Source organism: Arachis hypogaea, chromosome 18 (assembly GCF_003086295.3).
Source record: "Arachis hypogaea cultivar Tifrunner chromosome 18, arahy.Tifrunner.gnm2.J5K5, whole genome shotgun sequence".
Classification (NCBI taxonomy): Eukaryota; Viridiplantae; Streptophyta; class Magnoliopsida; order Fabales; family Fabaceae; genus Arachis; species Arachis hypogaea.
The window spans coordinates 119,427,150-119,438,719 of record NC_092053.1 but is presented as its reverse complement, the minus strand read 5'-3'; the positions used below and the strand labels follow the sequence as shown (position 1 = coordinate 119,438,719).

At 23.7% G+C, this 11,570-nt stretch overlaps 1 protein-coding gene across 1 annotated transcript; it reads left to right on the top strand.

Annotated features, from left to right (window-relative positions):
• Positions 1-1,727: 1,727 nt before the first annotated feature.
• LOC112773269 (naringenin 8-dimethylallyltransferase 2, chloroplastic) lies at positions 1,728-9,974 on the top strand. The gene is made up of 12 exons (XM_025818347.3): positions 1,728-1,888; positions 4,923-5,206; positions 5,321-5,404; positions 6,197-6,271; positions 7,068-7,151; positions 7,255-7,344; positions 7,483-7,584; positions 7,936-8,031; positions 8,286-8,357; positions 8,809-8,904; positions 9,342-9,446; positions 9,672-9,974. The coding sequence occupies exons 1-12, from the start codon at positions 1,828-1,830 to the stop codon at positions 9,711-9,713; spliced, it is 1,191 nt and encodes a 396-aa protein (XP_025674132.1). The 5' UTR covers positions 1,728-1,827; the 3' UTR covers positions 9,714-9,974.
• Positions 9,975-11,570: the final 1,596 nt, after the last annotated feature.

Here is an 11,570-nt window from a genome sequence, read left to right as displayed (position 1 = left end):
AATATCTGGATTTATTAAGAGCAAAGAAGAGTAAAGATTCAATTTAGTTGTTCAAATAAATTTTAATTGACTTTTAATCATTCAAATTTGTGACCATGTATAAAATTTCTTCCTCGTTGTATGTCTATCATTGTGCTAATAATAGAATAATATTGATTTGACCCATAGGGAATAAGCTAATAAGATAAACTCATAAAAGCAACACCTCTTTTGTTCTTTTCCTCTTTTTGATAGATTATTTTTTTTTTTTAATATAAGACTAAATTGGCATCTTCTGGTTACAAAGACACAGAGTTGATATTATATAACTATCAAACACTAAGACGAACACGAGATACAATTTGACAAGAGATACATGAACACATTAATTTTAGTTTGTTATAAAATACGAATATATATATATATATATATAATATAATATAATATAAAATAATTTTCAAATAAATTATAATAATATTATAATATTTTATTAATATTAAAATATAAATTAATATTTTAAATATTTTTTAATTATATAAAATATTTAAAATAATATTTAATTTTAATAAATAATAATATATATTATTTCTAAATTTATTTTAAAAATATAAATTAAAAAATTAGATATATTGAAATGTAATAATATTTAAGTGTATGTATATATATTTTAAAAAATATTTTTTATTTTTTATTAAGACACAATTAGACATAAAAATATATGTATAAGATAATATTGAATGAATATAAAATATTTTTAAATAAATTACAATAATATCATAATATTTTATTGATATTAAAATATAAATTAATATTTTAAAAATTTTAATATTTTTATAATTATATAAAATATTTAAAATAATGTTTTATTTTAATAAATAATGTATATTATTTTTAGACTAATTTCAAGAAAAATGTTATATATGTTAACACGTAATAGTATTTAACTTATCTAAACGTGTTCCAAAAAATATTTTTTTTATTTTTTAATTAAGATACAATTGTACAAGAAAGCTAAGACACGCATATTAAACACTATTAAATGAATATAGTGTGAGAGATGAACATACGGGCTCCAGTTTTTTTTTTTTTAAAAATTAATAGTAGTATATTATTAGGTATGATTTAATTTTTTTTTGAAAAATATATTTAGTATTTAACTTAGTATAAATAAAAGTTTAATTCAATCTAAATATTAATGATCTCTAATATTATGAACTTTAATATCGATAAAGTATGTGAATTAGTAGAACAATTTTATTCGGATGATCTCAGCGATTAAGAGAAATTTCACATTAAAATGCAAGCATGATATTATAAACTTGATATTTTTATTCATGTTGAATTAACTAATTTGTATACGATTTCTGAGTTATAACAAGAGTTAACGAAGATAGAAAAGTCTTTAAAGTATCATTTGATTGATCATTTGATTCCTTTCGTATTAACTCTTTCTGTTTCAACTACTATAACTTTATTGATATACTTTTATAATGCATCTTATATTATATACATACTACAAATAAACTAAGTAGTCGTACTTTATGTTTATAAAACATCTCCAAACCTTTGAAATCTGAAAAGCCAAATTGATTAACGAAATAAATTTAATTAAGAAACCAAATCAAGAGTGACTAATTCAAAAGGAAAAAACAAAATCATTGCTTGCATGCATCCGCAAGCCACTAGTAGTTGACTATAATATCTCCAGTATTATTAAAACCGAGTCTTAGCTTATCTTGTCTTGAAGATTTTCGTTATATATACTTGTTGGATCTTGTCATGCATGCTCGTCATTAGTAAACTGGTCCCAAACTTGAAACTTTAATTTGCTGATTTCTGTCCAAAACAATGGCTTTTGGTGTTGTTGCTGCCTCATTTTCAAGAGCTCCCTCCATTGTCACCACCAGAGGTATATTTTCCTTAACTGTTTTCCACTATTTTCAAGAGTATATGAATGTCTTTATATATTCTCGTTTTCCCTTTATTAATAACAAGAAAGAGGATCCCTCATACATAAATGTATTGTTATCCACACTACACTTGAAAAAAAAAAAATAAAAAAAGAATTGTGATATGTTGGTTGCAAAGATAAAACATATATCATGAAATCACTCGTCCTAAAAATTTAAACCGATAAAAAGAAACAATATGAATAGTTTATATTTAATACTCTCCTCAAACAAAAGCCTGTTTTTGGTTTGCTTTTTTTTTTTTATGAAATTCATTAAGAATTGAACTTTAAATTTTCGGACAATGAGCTTTGATATTCCGTCATAAAACTACTCATTTTAAAAATTTAAACGGTTAAAAAGAGACAATATAAATAATTATATATGTAACAATATACATGGTTAATATTTATTTCTAGAGAGCCACTTAGATAAAGATGTTAAAAAGATCTTTTTTTTAAATATTTTTTAAAAATTAAAATTTAACACATATAATCAATTAAATTATATTATTTTTATTAAAATTAGATTGGATAAATCAGTTTAGCAAAAAAATTAATAAATTAAATTTTTAAACCGGTATAAATTAATATTTTTTATAAAACACAACTAAAATATCCCTATATATATATATATATATATTGAAAACTTTACATTCTAACCCTATAACGATAGAGAAGAAAAGGGCTAGAATTTAGAATTTTCAAAATTAATATATATAATAAGAGTATTTTAGTCATTTTATATAATAGAAATATTGTAGTCATTTTTTATAAAAAATAATATTAATTTAGACGGATTCAAAATTTGATTCACTGTTTTTCGGTCAAATTAATTTGTCTGACCTAATTTTGACAAAAATAACATGATTTAAGTGATTGTATGTGTTAAATTTTAATTATTAACAAATATCTTTTAAAAAAACGTTTTCTGCGTCATTATGGAGCATCCCCTTATTTCTACGTTTAATTTAGTAGTAATTTAGGATAAGAATGTATTATAAAGGTCGGAAATATTAGTGAGTATGGCAGCTTTAAGTTCACTGTGATGGAATTGAGAGAAGCGGAAGAGGCTTGAAGTAGGAAGCAAGCATTGAAAAGAGTTAAGGTAGGGTTTTGATGGTGATGTAAAAGCAAGCATGCAGGTTTGCAATCTCAAACGGATCGGAGGAAGTAGATTGTGTTCTCCCTTTCTGTCACAATCCAATTCATTAAGTACGTACCAAATGGATAAAATTAAATTAAATGTCATTAAGGACCAAAAGCTGTCTCTTTCTTCCTCTCTCTCTCCTTCATGCCCATTAGATTTGTCAGGTCAAAATACCACTTCCAGTAAAAATTTAAACCAATGAAAAAAATATATAAATAATTATGTTTAATATAAAATTTTTTTTTGAATTTATATAAATTTTTATATAATTTTTTAAACTTATCTCATACTAAATTTGTTTAAATTCTAAAATTTTAAATCATAAAAATTCTAATATCATATTTAGACAATAATTTTTAACATGTCTATATTTACAATAATTATAGTAGTTATGCGTACCGTTTATACAAATATTATTAAAATTAAAATTATATTTTTTATATTTTAATAATACTTTTTTAGTAATATTTAAAAAAAAATATTATTAAATAATAAAAAATTATTTTAAAATAATAATTTTTAAAATACTACCATTGCAGTAACCAATAGTATAAACATATTAAAATAATACACTTATTAAAATATTATTTTTGAAAAATTTATATTAATAAAATTAAATACATAAATAATTATATCTCTAATATTACCCACCATTCGACTAAGCCATCCCATAAATTCATCCTAAAAGCTTTCTGGGATGTCACCATCCCCTCTGTCTTTTAATGCAAATTCTTAGAAATACAAATTAAAATGCATTATTCCTTCACACTGGACTATCATTTTCAGTAGTAGTGGGAAACTTTCAGACCTATTCTACGGCAAGTGGTATAAGCTTGCCCCTACTAATTAAACTTCGTTCTAATATTTGATATTTTTCCCTAATTAATTTTTTTATTTCATATTTTCATGATGAAAATTATATCTCTAGGTAAACAATTATAAACTACTTACCGTAATATAGCTTGAACTATAGCTCAAACGGCATAGTCTCCCCATATTCAATTAAAAAGTTACGAATTCGAGTTTTCTATCTTTGGTAAATATATATATATATATATATATATATATATATACTTTATTAAGTGTAAATCAAAATTTCTAATTAAAATATTGTTTATGTCATATGTTGCTTACACACAGAGGCTAATTAAATTTTAGCCACTATAGTCATTGACCAACATAGCTATCGCAAACACTCTCTATTTATAAATATAAATGTTAATAATAGACAATATCTTATTTCAATTTTTTTTATTATATGTCACTTTTACTCTTTCGAAAGATTAAAAAATTAATGATTAAAAAATTTAACGTATTATAAACATACATAATTTATAATTCATATCGGAATACGACATTTGTTTTGAATGAAGTTTTTACTATGATAATTAAAATAGTTGATTACGTTATCCAACATTTTTCAACTTTTGAAAAGCATTTTTCAAGAATGCAAATTACAGGTCAACTTGATATTACAATATATATGGTTAGTTGTCAAGAACTTAAACGTGTTATATAATCACTTTAAAAGTCACATAACTTTCTATTTTAATTTTTCTCCCACTTTGTTACGTTATAATCCCGATATATATATATATATATAAAATAAAAAATCTAATCATAAATCAAATTAGTCAAATTATAACAATTTATTCATAATCTTCTAAATTTCTCAATTTCAATATGCCGTCCATTATAAAATTCTCAATGTCAATAAATAAGTTTTTCTTAAAAAATTGCCACGCAGCAACATACATCCTAAATTAGAAACTCACTAAATAAATAATGATGATATTTGAATTTTTAATGTCTGGCCCCTACTAAGATATTAATATGATTATTCAGGTTGTTATGTAACAAGAGCTTCATTGCCTAATAAGAGTCTCAAATTCTCAAAAGAATATAATTTGAAGACATCTCTGCAGCATAATTGGAAGCACAATTCCAGAAGCATTTTTGAAAGAGGATCTACAATTACAACATGTGATAAATATGATGAAAAGAAGTACCTTATGAATGTGACACAATCACATGAAGCTGAACCACATTCACAAAGCATCTTGAAGTCCATCATTGATGCTTTAGATGCTTTCCGCAAGTTTAGCAGATTTTACGCATTCATTGCCATGGTTAATCTCATTCTTCTCTTCACTATAGAAATTAAATCTTTGAACAAAATAATAATTAATTACTATATGCTGCATCTTTTAAAATATTTTGTTTATTTATTTAATTTTTGACAGGTAGTGGGTTCACTTTCCACATCGCTTCTTGCAGTGGACAATTTAACAGAATTATATCCAGCATTTTTTAATGGCTTTTTGCAAGTGAGTTAACACTAATAATATAATCTATATTAGAAAGACAAAATAGGTTTAAAACCTAAAAATAATTTGTCTAGAATAATATTACTCAGTCACATAAACATAACATTTTTCATCTCACGTGACACTTAATTAAACACTATATGTTCCAATAAGTCTGTACATGACTTTTATATAGGCATGAATTGCAATTAGATTATTATTTTTTTTAATGACTAAATATTGGAATTAGCGGTGTACAAAATGAAGTTCGTAGAAGCAGTAACTTAATCAAATTTGAAATAATCATATAATAGTTATTTTAAAGTGAACTTAGCGTATGTGAACTGCATAGTATCTCTAGTACGTAATAATATGATTATAATTTAGTGAATATCATATACATAACTTTAAGTTAAAGTAAAATTATTTTCTGAACTTTGAATAATCATAGCATGATTATTGTTAAATGCGCAGTAATAGCCAACTCATCCACGTGGTCAAAATAAAATTGTTAAATGCATGCATATGGTTAATAGGTGATTATATTTATTTGACCATGATAAAAGGTTTAATGATTCTTATTTATATAATAATTTTATTAAATTTTTAATTATTTTTTATATTTTTTTAAATTATGTCCTTATATTATATCCGATTTTACAATTAAATTTTTATCATAACAAAAATATTAGAATTAACGAAATATTTTATTAAATTATAAAAAATATTTAATCAAATGTGAGGTATATTTATTTTGTTTAGTTATATCTTTTATGAAGTGTTTTACTAATATTGAGGTTCTGTTGTTTTAAGTGTATGGCAGCTTACTTCTTCATGCATTTGTACATTGTTGGAATAAATCAATTAGCGGATCTTGAAATAGACAAGGTATGTTATTATGATACTCTTAAGGGTTAATGTTACGTGTACACTAAAATTAGTCACTAAAATTAGTTATCAATATAAAATACATGTTAGAATATAAATACATTATGAAAATAAATTAAACCACACATGTATTTATATACAAATATATTGATGATTAATTTTAGTGACTAACTTTGGTGTATAAATAACATTTCTCTACTTTTAAATTTTAACATATCTTTATGTGAATGCGCAGTTAATTAAATTATTCAGTTAAATATATTAAATTATTTAATAATTTATAATATTATTTTTAATAATATTATAAATTATAATATTAATCAATTATTTTAATAATAATTTAAAAATATAAAATAAAATAAATAATAATTAAAATATATATAATAAAAAAAATTTGTCCAATTTTAAATTTTTATATCGTCTCCTAAACACTTTTGATAACTTATATAGAATTAGAGAGAACACCCACCTCCCTTAAACCATTTTAGTGGCTTAATGTTTATGAGAGCATACTATTTATTTATTTATTTCATGAAAGTCATGAAATGTAAGGATATGACCTAAATCATAGGGTTATCAACATAATACTTTTACAAGTAATAAATAAAATTCAAACAAAATTGACCAACTATAAAGAAAGGTTATTATATATTGGTGGTTTATTTTAGAAAAGTTACTTTAATCAATTTGTTTTAACATGATATATATACTCAAAAATATACATGAATTAGTTTTATGCTTTACTTAAGGTTTGTCTTATTTTTTTTTACCTATATTACTTTTTTTTTTATTGCAGATTAACAAGCCATATCTTCCTTTGGCATCAGGGAACTATTCCTTCAGAACTGCAGTTATAACTGTGACGTCATTTTTATTTACGGTACTATAATTGTGTGTGTGCGTTTTCAAGTGTTTATTTTCATATTGTGTTTTTGAAGATCAATATTAACGAGGTTAGAAGCCTTTTTTTTTTTTAAATACAGGGCTTTGGAATTGCATGGATCATAGGATCAAAGCCGTTGCTTTGGACTATTTTTGCCAGTTTTGTTCTAATGACTGCTTATTCAGTTAATGTGAGTTGTTTTTAAATTTATCTATATTAGTTGACCTTATTGGTCAAACAAATTGTTTATAAAAGTTTGAAGACATTGACTTACTCTTTTCATGTTCGTATTTTGTATAATCAATATTGTTATTTTGAAACTATACAGTTGCCCTTATTGAGATGGAAGAAATCTACAATACTTACAGTGATGGGTAACACACTTTCTATGGTGATATCATTTAATCTTGGTCCCTTTTATCACATGAAGGTATTGCCATACTAAAGTATTTCTCTTTTTACAAACATATAATAATATTGTTGATGTATTTTTATTAGGTTCAAATATTATAATAAAACTACTTTTCTCAAAAAGTTAAATTAATAAGATGTACATAAATTATTATATTCCTAACACACATTCTCAATCAAAAATCTTTTTAAAATTTTTGCCTTATGATAAATTTTTTTTTTTACTTTAACAAAGATCAAATTTTAAACTTTCTGGTTATAGAAATTTAAATACTATATTATAATACAATTTTTTTTAAATTTAAATTAATAAAAAAATAAATAAATAATTATATTTCTAATAAATATATACTTTTTGTGTGATATTTAGACTCATGTGCTCAAGAAGGCAGCTACCTTTCCAAGATCCCTACTTTTTGCTGTTGTGGTCATGAGCATGTACTATATCGTTATAGCATTGACAAAGGTACAATTTTTTCAAAAAATGTTAGTTGTACATTAAAATTAGTCATTAAAATTACTTATTAATGTATTTGTATATAAATACATGTGTGATTTTATACTGATAGTTAATTTTAGTAGTTATTTTTAGTGTACACGTAGCATAACTCAAATATTTTAGACCTCAAAATGAACATTTTATTTGTACAATAGTGTTTGATATTGCAAGTGTTCAGTTACCTCATTATGTGACATTATTGTATGGAATTAATTAAACAGGATATACCTGATATCGAAGGAGACAAAGAAGCCGGCCTCCAAACTTTGGCCATACGCTTGGGTCCTAAGACGGTATCTTATCTTCTCATATCAAATAATAGGATTAATTATTCTGTTAATTGTTATATTTTTATTAAATTTGTAATTATTTTTTTATATTTTTTAGTTGATTTTTATATTATTTTTAATTTTATAATTAGATTTTTTTAATATAAAAAGTATTAGAAATAATTAAATATTTTTTTATAAATTAAGTATTTATAATCAAAAGTTTAATTAGATTTTGATTACATATATTTAAAAAAAATATTCTGTTAATTTTATTATTTTTGATATAAAAAGAATCTAATTATAAAATTAAAAATAGTATAAAAATTTAATTAAAAAAATATAAAGATCTAATTAAAAATTTGACAAAATTATAGAGATCAATAAAATAATTAAATCTATCAAATATCCTGACTATAGCTAGATTGTGTTATTAACTTATTATATGCTGATATTTATTCTATTTTTTTGTTAGGTATTTTGGTCTAGTGTTGCACTTCTTGAAATGGCTTATGGAGCTGCTATTATAATTGGAGCATCCTCTCCTTTTCTTTGGAGCAAAATCTCTGTGGTAATAATATTATGTTTAATTTTATTCTCTTTAATTTAAAAATCTAAAAGGTGTTGTTTTAATTTCTGATTGAATTAGTAGATTAAGTAATCTATTTGAAATATTAAGGTAAACATGTAGTATTAAACAGTTAAAATACATAATTAAGATGAATTGTAGTAGAAGATTAGCATATTGAAAGAACATATTAATAAGGTACAAAATTATTAATAAATAATATTTTTATTATAGTTTTTAACAATATAATATTATGAAATGATGTGAATTCAAACTAGTTTACAGCTTACCACCTTTATCCATGGAAGTTTGAGGGGAAAAAAAGAGTTATAAGGCATTTTTTTAACTCCAATTCAACTTGATCGATTTATATCAAGTTATTAAAGTGGTTTGATTAATTTATTAATAGTTTTACTTTAATATATGACTCAATTTGTTAGGTTCTTTCCCATGCTATCTTGGCTTTGTTCGTATGGTATCGCTCCACTCTTGTAGATTTATCCAACAAAGATTCATTGCAAGCTTTTTATATGCTTATCTTTAAGGTAAGAATTAAACAACTCTACACAATGAAATTATTTAAAAAGAGCTATTAATTGATTCATAATCATAATCAAGAGCTATTAATTATATCAAGTGAAATTATTATGTATGTGAAAGTGAAACCTCAATTTTTACCAAAGTTTTGAATGTTTATGGATACAAGTAGTCATTATTATTAGTGATTTATCTTGTTACTAATATCTTTTTCTTTTCTTCATTTTTGTCAGCTTTTTTCTGTGGAAAATATTCTCATGCTTTTTGTAAGATGAAGATGTCATCTGGAATTGTTGAATAGTTCGATGTTGCAACATTTGTCTTAAGATATCTTAAAACTCTACTAATAAGTTCAAGTAGATGTATATCTATTCAAATTGATGTATATCTACGAATAAACTGTGATATTTTCACACTGATTATAAATTTAGTTTCCATAATTGTTGTAAGTTGTAACTATAATGCTTCATGGTATGAATTAAATAATGATGAAACAAACCGTAATATTTTCGATTGGCTCCTTGATTTTGGAAAAACTCAAATTTTCATGGGAGTAAAATTTGTGCACCATATGTTCATATGACTTTGCATACGTACATTTTGCACAACCAATGTGTAAATTCTAACACCCTAATATATATAATCTTAAACTTAATAGCAATGCTATATTGAATTATAGATTTATCATTTCTTTCTATAATTTTATGCTATTTATAATTATACCTAACAAGCTTGTGAGGTGTCAAACTTATAAGTCATGTACTATGAAACTATGAGAGAATGTAATAAATCAGAGGTTGAAACAAGATATTCAGGTTTTTGAGAATTAGTTTGAATTCATATTAGGTAGATCTATCAAAAAGAGCTAAGCTTGTTTGTTTGGGGAAACTTGGGCCTTTGGATTAATAATTATGATTGGAGGGAGTGGGCTCCAAAGAACACTTCCTTTTTCATGACTCTAAGCATGATGTTTCCTTTTTCCTCAAGAATACTTTTCTAAGTCTTAGTATAGAAGATTATAATTCTATTGGCAACATTATTTTCGATCTAGAAATCAAAGAGGCCATTTTTAATATGCGGAGGTATAAAGGCCCAAGTAGAAATGGACGTTGTTAGAGAATAATTAGAATTAATTTAAATTAATTAGTATTATTTATATTTATATAGAATATCTGTATATTTATTAAAAGATTTATATTTTTATTGTTTTAATTCTTCAAGTATCTATGTATATCTTTGTATATTGTACTTTTACAATACACTCAATAATATATAAATTCTTTTTTCAGTTTAGTCCAAACCTCAAACTATTTTCTTCTAGAGCCCGTAAAAAAAAGTGGTGGCCCATTTATGTTCCCTGATGCATCAAATTTCTCGTCCCTTAAAAAGATTGAAGAAATTAATAAAACTCTCATCACTCTCATGATCTCATCTCAATGACTGATTGGATTGCTAGACTTAAGCAAATGCACTCTATAAGCCTTTGCAATAATGTATCTTATAAGATTGTTACTAAATTTTTTGTCAACTGTTTAAGGAAGTTCGTGGAGAAGATTATTGATCTTACTCAATATAACTTTGTTACTGAAAGACACAACATAGATAATAATATTATTATTGTCCAAAAAATTATTTATTTTATGAAAAATTTAAAAAAAATCTCAAGGGATGGATAATTATTAAAATTAGCCTTGAAAAAGATTTTGACAAGTTAAAATAGAGCTTTATCAAAAATAAACTTTTAGACATTAATTTTCTTTTCATATTATCAACTTTATCATTTTATGCATCACCATATCCAACACGAGAGTCTTGTGAAATGGAAAAGAGTTTAAGAAATTTATTTCTACTAGAAGTATTCGTCAAGAGAACCTCATCTCTCTTTATATCTTTACTTTTTGTATTGAGCATTATTCTTAACTTATCAATGTGGCTATTGATGAGTATGGATTTTGGAAGCCTATCTGCCTTAAAAGAAATAGACTAAAAATTTTTTATTTTTATTTTGTAGATGACCACATCCTCTTTGCTGAAACTACTTTGAAACAAGCTAATGTTACCAATAAATTTTTTTATGCTTTCGATAAAAGTTCTGGTAAAAAAGTCATTAAAAAAATTAGTGTTTTTTCTTC

Bases quoted from the DNA above. Each gene is read 5' to 3' on its own strand.
- LOC112773269 (XM_025818347.3), top strand. From the start codon at position 1,828: ATGGCTTTTGGTGTTGTTGCTGCCTCATTTTCAAGAGCTCCCTCCATT. The intron at 1,889-4,922 runs GTATATTTTCCT...ATGATTATTCAG, and splicing joins CTCCATTGTCACCACCAGAG to GTTGTTATGTAACAAGAGCT. The intron at 5,405-6,196 runs GTGAGTTAACAC...TGTTGTTTTAAG, and splicing joins TTTTTAATGGCTTTTTGCAA to TGTATGGCAGCTTACTTCTT.